We start from the raw sequence: 22,510 nt of genomic DNA, 5'->3' as shown, positions 1-22,510 counted from the left end.
CTTTATTGATTAGATATGGGATTCTGGAAGTAATGTAGACAAATGTTAATCTTAGAGTAAGAGTTTAATATACAGTATTTTTTACTTATATCTATACCAAAGAAAGTTGGAAGTCATTCTTTCTCTTTTCCCTGGCCTGAGCAAAAGACCTATGCTGGAAGACCTGGAGCTCTTTTTCTCCCTAGCCACTGCTGGAGGAAGAGGCTGGCCAAGCATCAAGACCAGAGCAAGAGAAGGTTCATCAACAACCATGGCTCCCAAGCATTGGCTGTCAGGGAGGGAGGGAGCAGGTGGCCAAAGAACTCAGGACCTGCTGGGTAGGCACAGATAGGATGGCCTAGCTGGCCCCACACATGAGTTGGGAGTGCAGGGTAGGTGGTGACAGGGGGAGGAAGAACTACCTTAGTGTCTGCAGGTAGTCACTGGATCAGTTGCTTGGTGAAGTTCAGATGAAAGAGAACTGTAGATATCAAATCACCATCATCATCACAGAAGCAGAAAGTTTTCCTTTATTTTTAATCTTCTGCCTTTTCCTTACAATCTCTTACCCTGTTCTGTACTTTTATAACATTGCTAACCTGAATGCAACTAGCATGTATCTATGAATTGCAGATTATTGCATTACCATGGCTAAATGCTTCCTCAGTATATGTTCCTACTCTAGTATTGCATGTGTCTTAATTTTAACTTTTACAGTGAATCATGATGAGGGCTCATAAACGTGAAGAATTTTATTTCTGAACTTCAGTTTCATGGATTTCCCAAGATGTAAATTGCTATGTCAACAGGCATTCCTCTTAAGTTTAAGAGAAAAGAGAATGGAATCCTAGATTCTCATCCTGAGAACTTGCTTCCTCTCTCAGGTATTTTCAATGGTACAAAAGTGAAGAATAAATGAAAATATTAGCCTTATCCCTTTTAAGGTAGATCCTGGGTTTGTGTCAGTTACACACACACACACACACACACACACACACACACACACACAGGGAGGGAGGAAGATAGAGAAAGAGAAAGAGAGAGGGATAGAGAGAGAGTAGGAGGGAGGGATTGAGAAAGAGGGAGAAGGAGAGAGAGATTGATTTAAGTCAGGCTTAAATTAGATTTTATAAAAGTGGTGAAGGTTTGTCTTCTTATGTAGGGTTCATGAGTCTATGTGCTGTATTTTCATGCCTGTAAGTAGCCTCTTTTGCAGCACAATCAATAAAAGTGAATTCAGCACTAGGTTACCTTTCCTGCTCTTTCAAAAGATAGTTGTTTGAATATATTTCTTCAATAAGAATGAAATATTTTATTTTAAAATATATTTTACTTCATGCTTAATATATGGAGAGGAAATATTTTGTGCAACATGTGCAGGAAATAAGACTATAAAACCTTTGCTCTGTATTATGTTGACATTTATTATAATACAAGTAGTCTTCGATGTATGACTTTAACTGACCTCAGACCTATAGTGGTAAGTCATGGCATTTGTTAAGCAGGTCACATGCCCCTCCCCATTTTACAAATATGCAAAATGACTTAACACCTGAATAAATTTATTGGGCCTAGTTTATTCATTCATTCATTCAATGATCAATCATTCAATTTCTGTAGTCACCCATCTACTAACCAGTGGTTTGTATGCATCATGGTTAAAGGGTCCCTGTTTAAAATTTGGAAGACAGAGCTATATTCCTGCATCTGAACAGATTAAGGAATGGATACGCATCTTGAAAAGCAATAGAAAGCAATATATTTTCTCAGCTGAGATGCATTTATAAGTGGGTCTGCTGAGTTGTCTTTGCACATACCATAGCTTACATATAAGCAGGAGTAGGCCTTTCTTTACCCTTTTCACACAAGATTTTGTTAGAAAAGGAATCCAATCAGATTTAAAATCAACACATTCTGCATATAGATCCACTTGGGTTTAATGGAATTTCTTTCAGGCATACATGTAAGCAGCACTCCTGTAGCTCTGGCTATAATCACTAGTTTTCCCTAGGATTAAAACTCTTTTTTGCAGCTGCTATTCCACCCAGACCCTGTGAGAGATTTGAAAAGAGTTATGAAGCATGAAGGAAAAGCAAAACAAGCAGATTGGCTGAATGAATGCTATTCAGAGTTTTGTTTTTCAATATTGGGGAAAATGTAAGTACAAAATTGCCTGGCTATGCAATACCTGAGCGATGCAGTAATTATTGCTTGTTGGAATAATGAGTCAAATGCCTTTTCATAGTCAGTTAAAGCCATGCAAAGAAAAATGGTGTACTCATTGTGCTTTTCAATGACTTGATGAACAAGGTGAATGTGAGCCATTGTGCGGTAACCCTGCATTCTCCTTTGGCTGTGCATCATTTAAGGTTCACAATATTCTTTTTGCTATTATCTTGGTGAAAACCCTGCAGATGACTGAAAGAAGGCTTATTGGGTGATAGTTCTTTAAATCATCTTGGGCTTCTTTCTTGTGTATAAGAATCACTTCAGCATTTTCCCATGCATCAGGTATTTTTTTCTTTTCTGAGGCATCTCTAGTATAGTTTTGCTAGTATCTTGTGTAAACTGGTTTCATCTGTAACACAATCATTTCCCAAAACTTTGCCATTTTTCATTTATTTTAGGGCACTCCCCCTGGTTTGCCTTTACAAGTTGAGTTACTTTGGCCAAGGCTGCTGGCCTTAGTTACTTAGCTGGCAACCATGAGTCCTGGACATTTTCCACCAAATGTTCAGGAACTCCAAAACCTAGTACAGTTCCTGTAGTCTGGCACCTTTCGTGAGGAGGTGGTTGGACATTGGCCAGATGGAACCTATTAACTTGGCTAGAATGGATATTGCCCAAAGGATGATTGATTTCTTCCACCTGGGTGTTCTTGAGGTTTTCTTTCTTAACCTCCCAGGTACTAAGGTTAGAAACTTGCAAAGTACAGCCATCTGCATGACATTCAAATTCCTGGAAGCCTTTTCCTTACTTTGACCTCCAGACAAGAAGGGGATGCCAAAAGTAATTTCTTCAGGACCCTAATTTTCATTTTCATAATAAAGGTAGTCATTATCTTGCAATTTCAGATGGTGTCAATTTTGGACGAATTGCCACTGTTGTTAAATGAACATGCCACATGGCTACATCTGTTAGTCATAGCAATCCAATCCTTCTTGGTTGTCCCTGGTTGGATTAAGATATAACTGGAGGGAGTCCCCAAAAGGAGTACTTTGAATTCACTGAAATAGATTTAAAAGGTTAGAATAGAGTCACGTTAGTACAATCCTGTATTTGAGGACTATATTTGAAGAGAAACCAAATCTTCCTATTTTGAAATTTTTTTGAGTATTTCAATGAAAAAAACAACTAACACATTAAATTATATATCAAACAGCATTTTCATCTAATTAAAGTTAGACAAGTTGAAAGAGAAAATAATTTAGGCTGATGAATAACTTCTCTGCAAAATTTAGCAGGCAGAATATTAGCAAGATTTTTCATCACATTGGCCTTTGGAACAATTCAACCAAACAGATCAAGCAAGACAGACCATCTAAATTCTATTTCTAATGCCATGAGAAAGTGCATTCTATCTAAAATCTCTTATTTCATGGCTAATTTTATAACCTACTGTAATTATTTGCCATCCTTGGCTCTTCCGCATCCCTGGTATATAATTCTGAAGAATTTGAAAATCTCAGAAATTCATGGAAAAATTGAAATAGAAATTTTGTCTTCACTTTTTTTGCATGACTCCTATGTAAATCTCCTATGAAACAAGTGCTGCTTGATATGATTATTTCAGGTTCATTCAATAAATATGGCATCTCATCTTTGTCTACATTGTATTTGGTTAAACATTTTTGAATAATATACCTGGGAAATCCTAAGGGTATCCTTCGACTCCAACTGCTCTCATTTTTCTCTTCTCAAACAGGGAAGATTTTGCTGATGTAGCAGAAGTACAGATAGTAGCAAAAATGTAAGTTAACCATGAAACACTCCACCATGAAGTCTTAATTTAGCAACATTTCTCAAAGTTTTCCCATTTGATTCACTAGATCTCATCTTGGACTTTAAATATGAATTTCAGCTGTGCTCTTTGATTTGACTTTTAAAGCTTTCCGAAAGTAGGGGTCCATTCACTTATAATATAGCTGTCAGTTGAATGGATTTTTCCTCAGTTTCCCCAAACTGCAAGGAAAACTCTTGATGTGTAGTGCAGGGGTGTCAAACTCAATTTCATTGAGGGTCACATCAGGGTTGTGTTTGACCTTGGGGAACTAGGGTGGGCATGGCCAGCATGACATCACTCATGTTGGGGGGCGCCTATGGTGGCCCGAGCCCTCTGGCAGTGAAAATGGGCTCCTGAACTTTGTTTTCGGCTGGGATGGCTTCCTGCAACCCTCTGTCAGCAAAAATGGAGCTTGGGAGCCTGTTTTCGCTGGCAGAAGTAAGTACATTGCCAATCCTATTTCTTTATGAACATGCACACTGCTGCTGAAAGTCAAATCAGAAACATGCTTGAGCAGAAAGGACAATAATGAGAAATGAGGGGTCATTGTTGCTTTTGGAGCCTGGTTTCTTTCTTGCAGATGTTTAATATCCTGAACTGGATAATATCATCAATGCTGAGGAGTGGGAGGGGCTTGCTCTCAATTTATTTTCCAGTGGCTTGCCCTGCTACTGTTGGAGTCTTGGAGATTTTTTGGTTGGGCTATTTACATGAGCTTGTTTGGTACTTCCTTGATTGGGCTATTGCTTATTTCTTGATTGTTGGTAGGATGTTAATCTTAGTGTTAGTCTATGCTCATCTAAGTGTTGGTTCTAGTGGGGAGATGTTTTAGTCGTTTTGTTCCTTTTATGTCTTGTTGACTGTCTCTTTTGCAAAATATGTACATGTATCTCGAGGGCCAGTTTGTCAGAATGCTGGGCTTCCAGGAATTTTCTCCTGTTTTTGCACTTGGCTTGGTCTAAGATGATCAATAATATAGAACCCATAAAGGCAAACTCTGTTCTGCCCAATAAGACATTTCTAGGGCAGAAAACCAAGCATTGCCACATAATCTTTCTTTTTCTTATAAAAAAAAAAACATCTCATAATTAGGGCCAAATTTAGCATCACTAGATCAGTGATTCTCAACCTCGGCCGCCTGAAGATGTGCAGACGTCAACTGCCAAAATTCATGCTGGCGAGAGAATTCTGAGAGTTGAAATTCACACATATTCCAGAAGTCAAGGTTGAGAAACACTGCCCTAGTTAGCGGAGATGGGGAGAGGGAGAGAGAGAGGGAGACCCCCTAGTGACTACATCCATGCTTTCATTAATTTTTGTGGAAAAGGTCAGATTGCTGTGAATATTTTACAGCTGCAGAAGAATTAAACTAGGCCTCAGTTTGATAGACGTGGTTCCTGTAAAGCAGAATTGGACAGACTGAGCTGACATCTCCAATCACCAGGCAGAACAAAGGAAAGATGTCAGGGCTCTGACATGCAGCCCCATTCAAATCATAAGTCCCTAGCCGCACCTCTCAACAGTGAAAAAGATTGATTTATTAGTTGACATGTCGGCATATCCCGGTTGCAGCCGACTCTGACACATCATTCATTTCCCCCTTGACCCTGGTCTTCCCCCCACCTCCTGGACATATATTCACCAATGAGACACTTCCATAGCCAAGAGTCATCAATCATGTTCTCCAGTAATAACTTTGCTGCCAGAAACTTCGGTTGCCAAAGTGATTATCTGAAGCCTTTAAGGCAGTGGCCCCCAACCTTTTTTGTACCACGGCCCGGTACAAAATGTAAAAAATTATCCACGGACCGGTACCGGCATCAGCACGCACGATGAAGGCAAGGCGAGCTGAGCGACCGGCCAGCCAGCCGTCCCCGGCTTCTCCCCGCCACCTTCAACTCCTCCTTTGTACCTTCTCGTGGTCGATGGGCTTTTTGGGCTCTTTCTTAATCTCCTCCTGAGTAACGTGAGACTCCACCGCCATCGGGACGGCTCTTCGTTCGAAGCCGCCCCCCCCTTCGATGAAACGAAGGATTTCGAAGATTCCTTCAGCACCCAAACGCCACTTTCCAACTGACGACCGACAAGCTCACCCGGAAGCACTTTCTCAAGCGCTGTCGAAACAAGATGGCAGCGCCCAAGCAAAATAGGCGGCCTGGTACAAAATGATCCACGGACCAGTACCAGTCCAAGGCCCGGTGGTTGGGGACCCCTGCTTTAAGGAATGCACTGCTTTCCCCACTCCCTTTCTGCTGACAACTAAAAAGAAGTACTTTTTAGATGACAAAAGACAGATTTGAAGTGAATATGGCAAAAAAATAAAAAAATTATAAGCAAGGGCCCTGCAAAGGAAGATTGTTGACCTATAAGGTCAAATTTAAAGATTTGTGACAAGAAATCTATTTGAGATGAAATAATCTAGGGGTGTTAAACTGGTGGGCCATGGGTCCCATGTGTCATGCTCAGGCCACATCTACCCTGGCTCCGCAAAGGCAAAAAATGTCACGATGTCACGTGACATAATTAAGTTTGACATCCGTGCACCAGAGAGTCGCACACTTTTTTAAGTCAGGTTTAAATTTGTCTTGAATTCAACTCAAGAGTTTATTTATTTGCTCCTCAATCCTTATTTCACAATCTCAGGAATTATTTTTTTATTGGTGTAATATTGTACTTTATAGCCATTATTAAAAAGTAGTGAATATGGGGGTGCACTTTGTTCATTTTGCATCATGTATATTGGAAAAGGAGGGAGTGGAGCTGTAGGTAGGACAACAATGGTGGGGGGTTTAAATTGTCCTTTCTTGTTATAATAGATTAGAAATCAGGTGTTCTGAATATCAAATGAGCTTTTAGACAATGTAATGCTTTAGGCACTGTGATAAACATGACAGAAAAATAACTGTCTTCTGAAATCATTCATATATCCAATAGTTGTACTGATAGGAATGTTTTTGCTACTCAGGCCCCAATAAAGGAAATGGAAAATATCTACCTGGAAAAAAATCTTAATGGAACATGATGTTCAAAGAAACACAGATTCTGCTCATTAAAGAGCAAAAGGAGGTTCTGTATGTATTCTTTCTGCAATTTAGAGGGGACAAAGAGGATATGTAAATTGTTTGGGGAACAAAACTCAAGAAGGAGTCCAAAGATTTGGATTATGTACAGTAGGAAGCTACATTAGGAAGCTAGGCATCAGGGGTGGGATTCAACCAGTGTTACTACCAGTTCGGTGACTACATTTTGCGCGCGCGTGTAAAAAACCTTAAGCTGTACCGCCCGGACAGCTGAAAAGCGCTGCATGCAGGGGCGCAGCATTTGAAAAGCCACTTTTTTTCCTGCTTTTTCAACCTCAGCTGTGCCGCGCAAAGCAGCTGAGGTTGAAATAAAAGGAAATAAAGGACAGGTAAGAGCCCAGCGGGCGGGTGGGCCAAACAGCAGCAAACACAGAACCAGTTCTGTGTCTGCTGCTCTTCAGAGCTACCGGTTCTATGGAGCCGGGCAGAAACGGTAGCATCCCACCCTGTTAGGCATGCAAACAGAACATAGCTGAAGCTGACAAGTTGCAGCATTTAGGCATCCAACTCAGCCTCCCCAAGCTCAAAAGAATCCCAGGTCATGCTGGTCACTTTGCTAGACTCTCTCCAAGTAGAGTAAGCAAATACAAGCAGTCTTTCAGTTTCTTGCCTTCCCATCTTAAACCTAGGATTAGACATTAAGGTAACAACCATTTTTCTCCAGTCCTATTCTCAAGATGTTATATATTGAAAGGGTTTTATATACGTATCCTTCACTACACCTGAACACCTACCTTATTTGCAGTGTTAATTTAATAAATTTAATACGTTTAAATTTAATACATAATTAATTTAGCAGTACGCCTGATAAGCCAAATTTCAAGCAACCCTGCTTACAATTTCAGCCTTATAGTTTTGGAAAGGAAGGAAGGCCCAAAGCAGCAGCTCCCTGAAACCTTTTGAGAATCAACCCATGAACCAGTCTATATTTTTAGGTACCATAGCATCTGATACACAAACCCCAAATAACATTTACGGAAGCTCAAACTTAAGCATTTTTATTACGTTTTTTCAGAAGGACGAGTAAAATCTGCAATGCAGGTAAACCTTTCTTAATGCTTAATGACTGTCCTGTTTAATGATAGTTTGAAGTTGCAAAAATACTGAAAAAATAACTTTGCAGTGTCTATGGTCACATGATTGATATTTTATTTGTGGTTTGTGGTTTAAACTATCTAGAAACTGAAGCATCTATAACAAATTCTGTACATTACATTATATATGTATGGTAAATAAATATTTTTAATACTAGAGATTTGGCCCTGCTGAAGTCCTTGGCAAAACTCCATTGACTTTAAAGGTGGCACATGAAGAAATTGTTCAGTTTATTTAAAATGGAGATTTTACCTTTTTAAAATGGAAATAATGACAAATCAAGTCCTCATACTTGTCAGTGGCAAGACCAAAATCATACCTGAAAGATTTTACAATGGTCAGTGAAATCCTTACATAATTCAAATAATTTTATCAATCTAAGAATTTGCTGCCACAGGCATCCTACAGCTATTATATGTGTTGCAGTTAATGAGCATAGATCGTAATATACTGCACTACAATAGGAATTTATAATGCAATTAAATGACACAATTTGATTACCGTCAAAGTTGCATTACAATTATACATCTGAATCTTCAGGAAGCTGCAGAACACAATTTAGAATAGAGAATGTACAGAAATCAACATCACACAAGGCAAGGCAAGCAGTTCAGCCTCCCAACTAAGGGGGTTAGGGTGGACTGCAATGCTTTGTCACTTCCCATATCCATCAGTTGCATTTCTTACATTTCTCACCTGGTTTGTTTGTTTTTTACTCTATTTACTCTATTCCCAGCACAAATGCTGGCTTCTTTTCCTCTCTGGAGCTACTTCCTCTTCAACTCTCTTTCAGGGTAACCTGCTACTTATCCTATGCCTCTTTGTGTCTCTGTCTTGCCTCAGGTCCAAGAAAAGTTCCTTGTCCAGTTGTGTCTGACACTAGGGGGCAGTGCTCATCTCTGTTTCCTACCCGAGGGAGCCATCTTTGTTCTGTGGACATGTAGCCAGTATGACCAAGGCACACAGGACACTGTTACCTTCCCACCAAAGTGGTACCTATTTATCTACTTGCATTTGCATGCTTTTAAACTGCTAGGTTGGCAGAAGCTGGGACAGGAACAGGAGCTCACCCCATCATATGTTACTTGGGTCTCAAACTGCCAAAGTTTTTGTTGACAAACCCAGTAACCGCAAGGCTACTAGACCCTCAGGTTCCCCAAAGTGTTCAATATTGATGGATGGGTGGATGGTATTGTTCAAGAGGTTGATTATCATTATTATTCATAATGCTGACAATTATAATGGTATTTAGTAAATTACTTTTACAAATAAATTTTGGGAATCGATGCATAATCAAACTTGAAGGGGTCAATGAATTGAAGAACACCTGTTCTAGTAAAATTATTGTTAAGCCTACAAAGCATAAAACTGTGCAGTAATTTGGATTAGATTCATAAGAGATGCTTCAGAACTCATGGCAGCACAAACACAGCCTCTCTGCAACTGATTAAGGCAGCTGTGTCTCTCTCAAAGATCCCACAACAGCTAGAGAAGCCTTGTTACACACCAGCCAGAGAGCCTGAAACAGGAACAATTACTTTGTGTAGTCAGAGGCAGGTGCACAATGCTAGAAAGTACTGCTCATGAATATTTAGACTCTACTTGCTCTTTTTCCAATCTAATTCACAATGTCATTATTTGTTAACAATACTTCCTTTTGACCAATCAATCTCTTGTTTATGGAAACAAACTATGGGGAAAATCCAGCATAACACATTGCACATTTTCAAAAATCAATCAGGAAATATTTGATCCTCCCAGGCCTATGGTTGCCAAAATTACATTTTGAGTAAAGGTGTGCAGCATTTACGTATTGAAAAATGGCATTATTATCCTTATAAGGAAAATGGAAGCTGAAATGGCATACCTGCGAGGCCATGGGTAATTTGAGGGAAGGTCAGTTTTGTAATGCTATCATTTTGGTTTATTAATTATTTCTCAGTTGCAATTCAATCAAGAACAATACCGAAGAATATTCAGTGTTGTAAAACATCCAGAATTCATGATTTGTTTTTGTTTTTTAAATATCACAAAGCAATCCTGATTTTAGTTAAAATGTACATCATTTGAAAAAAGATCAAGAGCAAAATATAACAACACTAAGAACAGTCAGGAAGGAATCCAAATGTGACGTGAGATTGTAAACACCAATTATGCAAGTAAACAGGTTATGTAAATCAAGGATTACCTGTATTAGGTCCAATAAATAAATTATGAGCATCAAGACTCAAAGTAGTAGCAATATATTTTAATCAGCCCTCATAATCACTGGATTTTTCTACTGAATCTTTGTCATCATTTTCACTTTCATGCTCAGGAGTTTCTTGATCAGCATGCTCTGATTGAGTGGCAGTATCTTCATCTTCTTTCTCTTCCTCTTTCTCTTCTTCCTTCTCCTCCTCCTCCTCTCCACTAAGCTGAGCTGACTGGAACTGGGAATTATCTTCTCCTTCAGATTCTCTTTTTTCTTCATGTTCATTATCACTGTGTCAAAGGGGGAAACAATAGGTCCACTGAATAATAATGTATTGCTTTAGAATAGTGGTTCCCAAAATGGGCAGTACCGCCCCCTGGGGGCGGTGGGATGCCTTAGGGGGGCGTTAAGAGACAAGCGGGACGGCAGGGGGGTGCTAAGAGGCGGCAGGGGTGCGTTCGAGGTGCCGGCCCTACAGGCTCACCCCATTGACTGTTGTACCTCACCGGAACCAGCACCTCAAATGCGGCAGCACGTTGGGAAAAGCCTCCGCCACCGCTTTCCCAAAGTGCCGCCGCTGTTGCATTCTGTCTGTCTGTCTGTCTGTCTGTCCATCCATCCATCCAAAAGGTCTCTCTCTTGGCCTGCCTGCCATCCTGCCTACCTACCTGTCTGTCTGTCTGTCTTTCTGTCTACCTACCTACCTACCTACCAATATAGATCTATCTATCTACCTACCTATCTACCTATCCATACATCCATCCAAAAGGTATGTCTGTCTTCCTGCCTGCCTGCCTGCCTGCTTGCCTGCCTACCTACCTATTTATCCATACATTCATCCAAAAGGTCTGCCTGCCTGCCTGCCTACCTACCTATTTATCCATACATTCATCCAAAAGGTCTGCCTGCCTGCCTGCCTACCTACCTATCTACCAATATAGATATATCTATCTACCTACCTATCCATCCATCCATCCAAAAGGTCTGCCTGTCTGTCTTCCTGCCTGCCTGCCTACCACCTACCTGCCTGCCTGCCTGCCTGCCTGCCTCTCTCTCTCTCTCAATCTATCTATCTACCTATATATCCATCCATCCATCCATGTTTGAAGCATCGGCCCCGCAGGTACATCGGGAAAGTAGAGCAAAGCCAGTCTGAGAGGGAGGGAGGGAAGGAAGGAGGGAGGGAGGGAGAGAGAGAGAGAGAAAGAGAGATACCTGATGCATAAGATTGAATGAGGCCTAGTTTAGACTGAGGCCCTTTTCCACATTGAAACATCTTTGCCAGCACATTGAAACCTCTTTGGCTTCTTTTAAAGGTTTTGTGGACGAAACATGGTCAAGACTATCAGGAAGCTCTCACATTTTGTTGAGGCTTTAAACAGGATCCATTGGACCAGATCTCCACCCTAAAAATTACTTTTCCCCAATGTATTACGGTGCCAATTCTGAAGAAGGCAAAACCAAAATGTACTGGTAAATTACAAGCACACACACACACACACACACACTTCTAACCCTGCTGGAGCAGGTGATTGGACTAGAATAGATATCTCATTATCTTTCTCCTCCCTCCTCCTTCTTTATTTCTTTTTCTTTCTGTCCCTTCCTTCCATCCCCCCTTCTTTGTCTGTCCCTTTTTCTTTCTTTCCCTCTTCTCTTTCTTTTCTTCCTCTCTTTCTCTCTCTCTTTCTCTTTCCCTCTCTCAGGCTCACCACTTTAGATCAGGGGTCACCAAATTTTTGGACCTCAGGGACTACCAAACTCATGATTTTAAATCCCGGAGACCACCAATATGAATTTTGACTGACGGTGGCTTTCTGGCGTTGATGGGAGAGAGAGAGAGAGAGAGAGAGAGAGAGAGAGATCTGATCCAACCTCTCTCTCTCCCTCTCTCTCACACACACAGGCAGGGGTGGGATTTAGACCCCTGATCTAAAGCTGTCAAAACTCCAAAACAGGTCAAATAGCTTTGGGGAGGCCAGTCATAAATTAGAACACTTGCTAAACAACCGGCCATTAAGTGAGGACCACTTGTATTTGGTTTGCTAGTCACCTGGCTACGCCCACCCAGTCACGTGACCAGCAAGCCACGCCTACCCATTCACTTGACCAGCAAGTCAAGCCCTCAAATTAAGCCACGCCCACAGAAATTTGAATCCCACCCTTGGGTGGGGGACACCGAGGATGAGTTTGTAGCACCAAGGGTGCAGTGGACTTAAAAAGTTTGGGAACCACTGCTTTAGAAACACATTGCATCAGGGAGTATAAGCAATAAGGTCCCCTTTTCAAACTCAGCAAGTAGTTTTCACTGTTTCAGGGGCAAACCAATAATTTATCTAATTTTAAACTGCTGAATGTTATAAGGGGTGGAAAAAAGCAAAATATTTAATAGGAGTGAACAATTTATTACATTTTTATCCTGCTTTTCAATTTAAAAAAGGCTGTATAAGATAGACTTGACTTCAAGTTTATAAACTGGAATGAATTATATATGGGAAATTGATCTTTTTCCAAATTTTTATTCTATCCAGTTTAAAGAGTACAATAAACTATTTTTTCCAAATGTAAAAACATATACTCAAATAAATAAGTAAATATAATACACAAAGAAATGTGCAGTCATGTTTATGTTTTTATGTTTTGTGTTTTGTTTGTGTATGTTTGTTTATTGAAAATTAATAAAAAAATTATTAAATAAGAAATGTGCAGTCATTCATGGTGTTTTTATGTCCCTGAACAATCAGCTATTAACTATGTTTAGCAAGGAAAGAAGCAATACTGTACATTGGTGGTCTCCAACCTTTCTGGCTTTGTGCAGCTCCACTTGCACAAGTGGTGGATTTGTGCACTCACACAAATGGAGCTGCAAGCAGGAGCTGCAAGCTCACACAGCCCAGTTCCAAATGGGTCACAGCCCGGTGCTGGGCCGTGCCCAGGGGATTGGGCCCCCTGCCATACACTAATTCATGGAGAGCAAAACAAGGTAACTCTTCAAGAGTTATTTATCGGTTATTGACAGATTATGCATTCTTCCTCTGAAAGGTCAGCTTTTCCTAACCACAACCAACTATATAGACATTTCATATTTAGAATGAAAACATATTAGGAAGCTCAAAAATAGTGTTATAATCTTCCAAGCTAAAATATCTACCTTTCTACATTTGCTGCCAAGCTTTCAGAACTATTACTGTAGGAAGAATCCTGCAAAAACTCTTCAGTAGCAGTTTGGCCTTTCTTTGAAATAAAGTCTCCACACAGTCCCAGCTCTCGCAGCAAATCAGAATAATGCTTCGTTGCTGCTAGCCGTGCATTCTTCTACATTTAAAAAGAAAACAAAATTAACACATCTGAAAGATATCTCCAAGTTTAAAGAAATCACTCTATTTCTTTATATCTCTTGTGTTTCTAAATGTCCTTTATTTTACAAAATGAAAGATTCCAAATCTGCAGGTCACTTGATTGAAATCTAAATAAATTGTTCAGACAGCTTTACATCTTGACATTTTTAACTTCTCAATTACAGCCTTAAGCTGGCAAATATATTATATATCCAGATTCCATGCTATCAGCTGCAAATGGCTTCTTCTGCTATCAAGGAGAAAAATATCACCAAAAGGTAGCAATTTAATGAATAGATATATAGAAATATTAGAGAGGTCAATAACCTGTGTCGCTTGTTCCAACAATAGAGGCCTCTTTTCCACCCTTTCTTCAATTTCTTCCAGTTCCTGCAGATACTCTTTCTTTCTCTGTTTTTCATGTTTCCTGTTTTTTTAATATACCATGACATGGAATTGGTATGGAATTTAAATATGAATCTTTTAGCAAAATAAAAATGGAAGGAGCAACACTATATGGATCTGCCTACTATTACTAAACTACGGATAATGTATCTAAAGGGTCAGGAATCAGGGGATACATTACAGAATACCTAAACAATTTTAACTTTGAGTTAAGCATCTTGGCTAGGCTCTGATGTGGATCATTTGCCTCAGCCCGAGTAGCTATAAGCCTTTGCAGCTTTCTTGCTCTCTCTCTTTGTTTTGCTTCTCTTCTTTTATGCTCTTCTTCAACCTTCTTTTTTTCCTCAGCCGATTTCCTGAATAAGAAAATAAACTTAAGTCTAGCTAATGCATAACAACTTTTGTGGCCCTCTTTCTCAAAATACCTGTATGGATCAATACTACAAGGTCACCTGTGGAGGCTTCGTCATTATAGTTGTGCTTTTAAAGTTGTAGCAATGTTTCGGCAGAATCTCACCTGCCATCATCAGGCTTCTGTATTGTGTTTGTCTGTGAGTCAGACTTTTACAGTTATTTCAGTTTTAAATTTGGGGCTAGCCTACTGCTGTGCCAAAATGGTTTTTTCTTCATCCTGATTGGTTGGGAGTCTGTGTTTATTGGTCTTGGAGTTTGCTGTGTTCTGCTTGATTGGTGTTTCTAATATCTTCTGCCTGTATTGTAGCTTTTTTTGTCTTGATTGGCTGGCAACATTGTGTTCCTGTATTGGAGGCTTTTAGTGCAGCTTGGCTCCGAGTAAATGGACGGCTATCATTTATTAGGAAGCTAGGTTTCATCTGGGTGCCTGGTTGGGGTGTGTTTGAGCTGGAGGTATCAGGGGGGATCTGTTTGTGCCCGGGTGTTTGCCTGGCTTGTGGTGTGGAGATTTTTTTGTTTGTGAGTGCAGGCTTCCAAATAATTGACAGTCTGGTGGAATCATCTCTTCTATTCATGCTTTCAGGTCTTTTTTCAATCTCTATGGCTTCTCCGATAATTCTGTGGCTGGGGTTTTCTATAGTGGCTAGGGTTTTGGTGCCATTGAAGTTGATGCTATGATCTGTGGCTTTCATGTGTTGGACTAGTGAGGAAGTGTGTTCCAGCTTTTTTACTGCATTTTTGTGTTCATCCAGGCGGGTACTTATTCTTCTATTGGTCTGTCCAATGTATGTGGCAGGGCATGATGCACAGGGGACTTCATATATGCCTTGGTTCATATATGCCTTGTAGGGCAGGACAGCTGTTCCATAGGTCTGTTCATCTTCTAGACATAATGGAGACCTAGAAGATGAACAGACCTATGGAACAGCTGTCCTGCCCTACATAAGAGGTACTACAGACAAAATCAGTAAGATACTACACAGGCATCACATCAAGACTGCCTTCAAAACAGACAGAAAAATAGCAGCCATCCTTAGAAACCCCAAAGATAAAATTGACCTGGAAAACCAAGGCATATATGAAGTCCCCTGTGCATCATGCCCTGCCACATACATTGGACAGACCAATAGAAGAATAAGTACCCACCTGGATGAACACAAAAATGCAGTAAAAAAACTGGAACACACTTCCTCACTAGTCCAACACATGAAAGCCACAGGTCATAGCATCAACTTCAATGGCACCAAAACCCTAGCCACTATAGAAAACCCTAGCCACAGAATTATCGGAGAAGCCACAGAGATTGAAAAAAGACCTGAAAGCATGAATGGAAGAGATGACTCCACCAGACTGTCAATTATTTGGAAGCCTGCACTCACAAACAAAAAAATCTCCACACCACAAGCCAGGCAAACACCTGGGCACAAACAGATCCCCCCTGATACCTCCAGCTCAAACACACCCCAACCAGGCACCCAGATGAAACCTAGCTTCCTAATAAATGATAGCCGTCCATTTACTCGGAGCCAAGCTGCACTAAAAGCCTCCAATACAGGAAACACAATGTTGCCAGCCAATCAAGACCAAAAAAGCCACAAAACAGACAGAAGATATTAGAAACACCAATCAAGCAGAACACAGCAAACTCCAAGACCAATAAACACAGACCAAGACTCCCAACCAATCAGGATGAAGAAAAAAACCATTCTGGCACAGCAGTAGGCTAGCCCCAAATTTAAAACTGAAACTGTAAAAGTCTGACTCACAAACACAATACAGAAGCCTGATGATGGCAGATGAGATTCTGCCGAAACGTTGCTACAACTTTAAAAGCACAACTATAATGACGTGGGAAAATACCCGAACAAAGCTGAATACCATATCTATATCTATATATATTCCAAGCCTCCACAGGTGACCTTGTAGTATTTGGTACATGAACCTGAATCTGCTGCCAAATTAATTCTGTTGTGATTGGCAAATCTTTCAGCCCCATCAAATTTGGTCTGAGGTGTCAAACTCAATTTCATTGACGGCCACATCAGCATTATGGTTGGCCTCAAAGGCCAGTTGCATGTGAGACTATGTATCATATTAGTTCAGGAGTGCATTATGTCTAAGTCTGGGTATAAGGGGGCTACGGGTCATGTGATGGTAGTGGTCAGTCTCTCCCAGCAGGTAGGTCACATGATGTATTCTTCCTCTCTCTCTCCTCTCTCACTCTCTTGCACTGCCTGCTGGTTCTCCTTCCACAGCTTCCGCTCCTTTGTTGGTTCCTCTGCTTGCCTCCCTTTCACTCCAACTCTTCTCTCCCTCAGGCTTGCCTCACAGAAGCCTCTCCTCCCTATCGCCTTCTGTCCCTCTCACTCCTCTACTTTTCCCACCAAAACTCCCTCCTTTTATCTTCTCTCTCCCCGCCTCCATCTATTCATTAGAAACAAACTGTGTGAAGAACTGGATCCACATTGCTTCCTTGAATTTCCCCAGTTTCTTAGAGATTTGCAATGGCTTTTAGGCTCCTTTTCCTTATCTCAGTCTGCAGCTTTCCACTGCTTGGATTTAAACAAAAACTATTTTCCTTTCAAAAGAGAAGCAGAGTTGAGAGGATTTCTATGGCCTAAATTCTGGTAAGTAGTCACTCGTGCTTGAAATAAAAGATGTACAGGAGATAGATACAGAGACAAAGAGATAGAGATAGATACAGATACACATATAAGTACAAATATTAATGTAGATGATATAGATGTACGTGTAGATGTACATGTAGATAAAGATATATTCAAAATGTTTGCAGCCTGGCTGACATATAGACTAGGAGCTGATAGACTAGGATGAGAGGCTGGGAGTTTGAAGCATCAGTAAGGTGGTTTCACAACAAAAGCCACATGCCCTTTTCAACTCCAGGAACAACAGCAAAAATAGCATAAGTGGAACCCTCAAACATTAGGAAAAAATAATGCATTCTTTCTTTAAAAGCTCTCACATAGGATTTTTTTCACACTTGGAAACAGTCACAATGGCAATTCTGAAGTTGGAACATCCTTGACATGGAAACATTTTCCATACTCCTGTAAAACAGGTATTTGTATTTTCAACATCTGCATGTTTTACTTACCACAAAGAACTTGGGATTAAATGCCCAGTATATTAAAGGCTTACCTTACAGCCTCTAGCCGTTTTCTAGTAGATGCTGTAGTTCTTGGAGATGGAGACAGTATACAGCCTGAAGGATATGAACTTGCATTCAAGGTTCGAGGGGGACATCTTGTAGAGACATAAGGCCAGCGTGTTTCTTTTAATGTTGCTTCATCCATGTCTATGTCCTCAAGAATTTTCTCTTTATTGGATGAAATATTTGGTGTACGGAGTTTGAAAGGTTCACTGATTGTGATACTTTTCACATTCTTGTGTGTTTGAAGCTGCTTCTGGAATTTTTTATGTAATGTTTCAAAATCAGGGACTTTAACTTTGGTATTTGACTTACATATTGATTCTTCACTTTGTTCAAAGCAGTTTTGCTGCCTAGGCCTAATGGTGCTTTTATTTCCTAATCTGCTATTGGGAAGTGATGAATTACGTAGGAGCTCTTCAGATCTAACTTGAATTCTAATGTCTCTATAGAGTTCTTCTTCCTTTAGTTTCTCTCTCATTTCTGAACTGGAAACAAATTTAGGAACTGGTTTAGCTTTAAACGTTTTTGCTTTTTTTTCTGGTGAGAAAAACTGCATTTTTCTCAGTTCTTTCTTTTGTGCTTCTCTTTCAATAAATTGAAATGGCTTTTGTGTAGCCAGAAGAAAATTTCCTCTACTTTCTCTAAATGACTTTCTACGTTCTTCATTTTCCTGCATTATTTCATGATAAAGAGGGACAAAAACATGTGCAGGTACCGGATTAGCTCGAAATTGTTTTTGACATTCTGCCTCCTCCTCTAATTGTTTCTTCAACAAGTTATTTTCCAGCTCCATGAGTGACTTGGACTTGATGTTCTGTTGCTTCCTTTTAGCTTCTCTAATAGTCATCTGGAAAGGTTCTGGTACTGTGATCTTTGGGAACCATTTTTGCTTTTTCTTGCTTAGCTTCAAAACATTTAATTTGGGTAAAATAGTTTTAGGGCAGAGTGAATAATCCTCCCAAAAACAGCCATCCCATGCATTTTCAGTCTTATCCAGTGATAGTGATCCAACATCACTGTCACTTGTTTCTAGCTCTAGTTTTTCATCAGTCACATCAGAGAAATTTAATGAATGGAATGAACTGTTCAGATCAGATGCAGAAAATGATCTATGCATGTTCTGAAGTTGAAGTGGTTTAGTTTCCCATGCTGATCTAAACATAACACAAATGTAATGCTTAGTTGTCTAGTAGTGGCACAAATTAACCTGATTTAGTAATAGTTGTGGAATCTCTTGCCAAACTGAATAAAAGAGAATGTATAAAATAATTATTTGTTTATGAATATATTAAACTTTAGACTACAAGAATACCAATTCTAAAACAATGTTAAACTGGTTTCTGATTCATGTACTCCTTTCTCCATATTTTTCTTGGGAGTACAAATATGCCCGCTGTCAGGCTATAATTAACAATTATAGTTCTAATAAAATTCATTAATCCAAGTGATAAAACGTAAATCTGGAAATGTGAAAATCACAAACAAAATAAAAAAAAGTTATAGTAATTCTTTTAAGGAATGTTTGGATTGTTTTGGACTTTTAAAGAAAGAGCAGGAACTGCCAAAATGAAAACTAATAAACATTCATATAATCAGGCATTACATCTATTCTTAGATATTTTTTATAGATTTTGATTGGCCACTGTAAGATACGGGATAAACATGATGAGCCTTTAATCTGATCTTTCTGGACACCTAATACTCTCCTAATATTTACACTTTATACATGTTGCTAATATGTATGACAAAAACAATGCTAAGACAATACTTAATTAGGGTTACAATTACTTTTATACCTATGATGAAGAGCCAGATTTTAGCTACCGTTTCATATTATATATTCATTTTTAATACCAGTCAAAGTCACAGCCAATAGTATGTTTAATCACACTTCAAAACAAAAATGGAGGAGAAAATATAAGCAGTCTGATTCCCTCTTCTGTTTTTCTTTAGAACTGGTCAAGAAATCAGTGTTGTTAAGCCTTTACTAACCTATAAAGCCTGAGAAAGATAAATAATTACTGTATTTTTCACACTATAAGAAGCACTTTTTCCAGCTCGATCGGATCGATCCTCGCCATCTGGAATGGGCCAAAAATGGGATGTGCGGAGGCAAAAAAAGGGCACACAGAAGCAGCAATAGGCAGCGGCAGTCAGTGGCGGATGGGCGACAGCGATCCCTACAGCCTGGAACAGCTGATCAGTGGTATTCCGGGAGCCTGATCCAACCGCCAATCAGCTGCTTGTGCTAAATCAGATTGTGCTGAAGCTGACCAGGCTGTTTGCTGCAAGGAGGCAAATTGCTGGGAGGCAGATTTTTTTTTCTTGTTTTCCTCCCCATAAGCTAGGTGTGTCTTATAGTCTGGAGCGTCTTATAGTGCAAAAAATACAGTATCTCTCACTGATTCATTTTACTCTTGCTTACCTAACCAAATCACACTGAGTTAATTAAAGATTAAATGTTTTTTAGGAATTCTGAAATCCTGATACATATTTCCCAATTTTGCTATGGTTTTCAGGTGAGAATCTTAAGTTCTTCCAGAATATTAAATAATATTCCTGAATTGAGAAGTACATTTCCTGCTGGACAAGCTTTCTGGAAAGTTATAGATCGGCAGGAAAAGAAATTGTTGCCTCTTAATCTATTTCCTAAATCAGGGCTGTTAAACTCGAGCCCCGCAGGTCGGATGCATCACACGCTGGCCACGCCCATACCCAGTTTAGGAAAAGGAAAAAAGTTGTGATAGTCACGTGACACCACCATAACAGTGTGAGTTTGACACCCCTGTCCTAAATCAAGGATTCATCTCACTGTAAATTGCAAGAGTATAATTCTGGCTGGTATAATTTTCACATCTGATGTTTCACAATTAATGATGATTTAAAGCAAACACTAGCTATTAAAAGCAAAACATTTAGAAAATGCAGAAAAATTAATGATCTACTAATAATTTTTAAAAAGACTAGAAACAAATAATTTCAATCTTTCTTCTGGTTTTTTTTTTTCTGTACCTGGATATAGCTCAGGCTAAGGTCATTGTCTACAAGAGCTAGGGATTCTTTTTAGTTTTATTTTCCACCAGACATTTTTATATTCCTCTTATGTATTTAACATATTTAATAATATTTTGTTGCAATGATCAATGCATTTAATACAATATATACATTTTGAGACAAAAGATAATTGTAAATGTAGATTATTGTAAAAATTACCTGTAAGTCTTAGAATAAACCACATCTGTGTTAGTTAAAGGTTGAACATCTTTTAGAAACAGCTTATTCTGATACATTTCTTCCAATTTTGCCATGGTTTCCAGGTGAGCATTCTTAAGTTCTTCCAGCTTTAAATAATATTCCTGATTCGAGAGGTACATGTTTGAGAGATCTAGCCAATCTTTACAATCAGCACACATGATGGAACTGTATTCTCTCTCTGGACTTAAGGATTGCTAAAATAAAAGATGGTCAAGTTTGTTTTACTTCTGTTTGAGAAAGATATATTTATTAAATTACTGACAATTTAATAAGTTTGGTGTCCTAAAGGCAGTTAAGAAACATATAAGACTTCTCTATTTGCTTGGGTTTGTAGAGTAAAAAAACCTGGTGCTGATTAACCCAAATTACAAACTTGACAAAGCCTAAAATCAATAGATAATTCTGGATGGCAAATGGTTCAAAATTTCCTGCAAATTAGTACAGAGTATCTCCTATATCATATATAAAGGTCTGAAATCTGAAGCTCTTCCCAAATGCAGGCGAATTTTGGAACAGGCTTCTAATGCATCAATGAGGGTTGTTTTTTAATCAAAAGGGATTTAATACAACAGTAACATATTCACCCAAATCTGTCAAGTCTACAAAATTGAGTTCAGTGCTGTTAACAGCTGCAAATGGTGCGAAGGCATTTTCATTAAGAAAGTTCGGAATGCAAAGAAAAAAAATCCAGAGATCTTGGAGGTGAGAAAAAGACGAAAGAAATATTTTCTTTCTAAGAAGTTTTGGCTTGATAAGGTTAGAATCATTCTCATCCAAATGGATAACCTACATGGGATTCAATTAAAAACTGAACGTGGGGGTAAAATTAGGATTGGGCGAGGCACTTTAAAGGCTATAGTTAAAGAGGACGGGTGGATGCATCAAGTTACAGTAGCACCGAAGGCACCGCTGGGATTGCTGAAGGGCCACGTTAGGGGCAGTTCAGGAGAAAACCTACCTGCGTAGGTAAGAGCAACTTGATGGCACCTAATCGCCATAATTAAGCTATTGTCACGCGATGGCTGGCGCCACTTTCTATCCGGATGGGGGAATGACCCGAACGAGCCAAGGCGGCGGGGGGATTTGAACCCCTATTTCTTGCAGAAATGCCGTCTCTCAATTCCACGCTCCAGCCACTAGGGAGCAGCAGCACCAACAACAACCAACGGAAGGCGAAGACAGACTGTCCGACAGCCACCTACCTGCCCCACGCCATCTTTAAGCGAGGCTCTTTCTGGTACCCGTTCATAAAGCGCCGCCGGCGCCTTGGTGCGCGGGTTCACCGGCGTATGCAGGCAGGAGGCGGTGAGCAAAGCAGCTCGGTGGGATGAGTCCATGGGCTTCTCAAAGGACGGGAGGCCACAGCTAGCTCCTTGCTAGCCTGGTTACCAAGCCCCTTCCCTGCGTGTTTGGTTGCTACGGCTACTTGGCTTAGAGTCTTCAGACAGTTACGGCAGAGGTAGGAAACGATGGCCCTTTTATGACTTATGCACATGCTGGCTCAGGAATTCTGGGAGTTGAAGTCCACAGGTCAGGAAAGGGCCGTCACTCTCCACCTCTGCCCTACGGCATCCC

General features: G+C 39.9%; 1 protein-coding gene across 4 annotated transcripts; it reads right to left on the bottom strand.

Annotated features, from left to right (window-relative positions):
* Positions 1 to 10,149: 10,149 nt before the first annotated feature.
* On the bottom strand, positions 10,150 to 22,510 carry FAM161A (FAM161 centrosomal protein A). Of its 4 annotated transcripts, none has more exons than XM_087949411.1 (7): positions 22,138 to 22,510; positions 20,894 to 21,129; positions 17,668 to 18,834; positions 14,283 to 14,450; positions 14,017 to 14,116; positions 13,503 to 13,666; positions 10,150 to 10,641 (listed from the first exon to the last, which is right to left on the bottom strand). In XM_087949411.1, the coding sequence occupies exons 1-7, from the start codon at positions 22,270 to 22,272 to the stop codon at positions 10,410 to 10,412; spliced, it is 2,202 nt and encodes a 733-aa protein (XP_087805537.1). In that variant the 5' UTR covers positions 22,273 to 22,510; the 3' UTR covers positions 10,150 to 10,409. The 4 variants fall into 4 exon arrangements, with proteins under 4 accessions (XP_087805537.1, XP_087805553.1, XP_026524191.1 ...); XM_087949427.1 differs by lacking the exon at positions 22,138 to 22,510 and adding an exon at positions 21,894 to 22,002; XM_026668406.2 differs by lacking the exon at positions 14,283 to 14,450.

The sequence above is a fragment of the Notechis scutatus genome, chromosome 1 (genome assembly GCF_049901735.1).
Source record: "Notechis scutatus isolate UNSWTSFEM ecotype Mainland chromosome 1, rNotScu1.2, whole genome shotgun sequence".
Taxonomy (NCBI): domain Eukaryota; kingdom Metazoa; phylum Chordata; class Lepidosauria; order Squamata; family Elapidae; genus Notechis; species Notechis scutatus.
Note: the sequence above shows the minus strand (reverse complement) of the source record. Positions and strands in the feature narration are given on the sequence as shown.

Bases quoted from the DNA above. Each gene is read 5' to 3' on its own strand.
- FAM161A (XM_087949411.1), bottom strand. From the start codon at position 22,272: ATGGACTCATCCCACCGAGCTGCTTTGCTCACCGCCTCCTGCCTGCAT. The intron at 14,451-17,667 runs GTAAGCCTTTAA...TTTCTTATTCAG, and splicing joins AAACGGCTAGAGGCTGTAAG to GAAATCGGCTGAGGAAAAAA. The intron at 10,642-13,502 runs GTAGATATTTTA...CCTTTGACACAG, and splicing joins TTGGCAGCAAATGTAGAAAG to TGATAATGAACATGAAGAAA.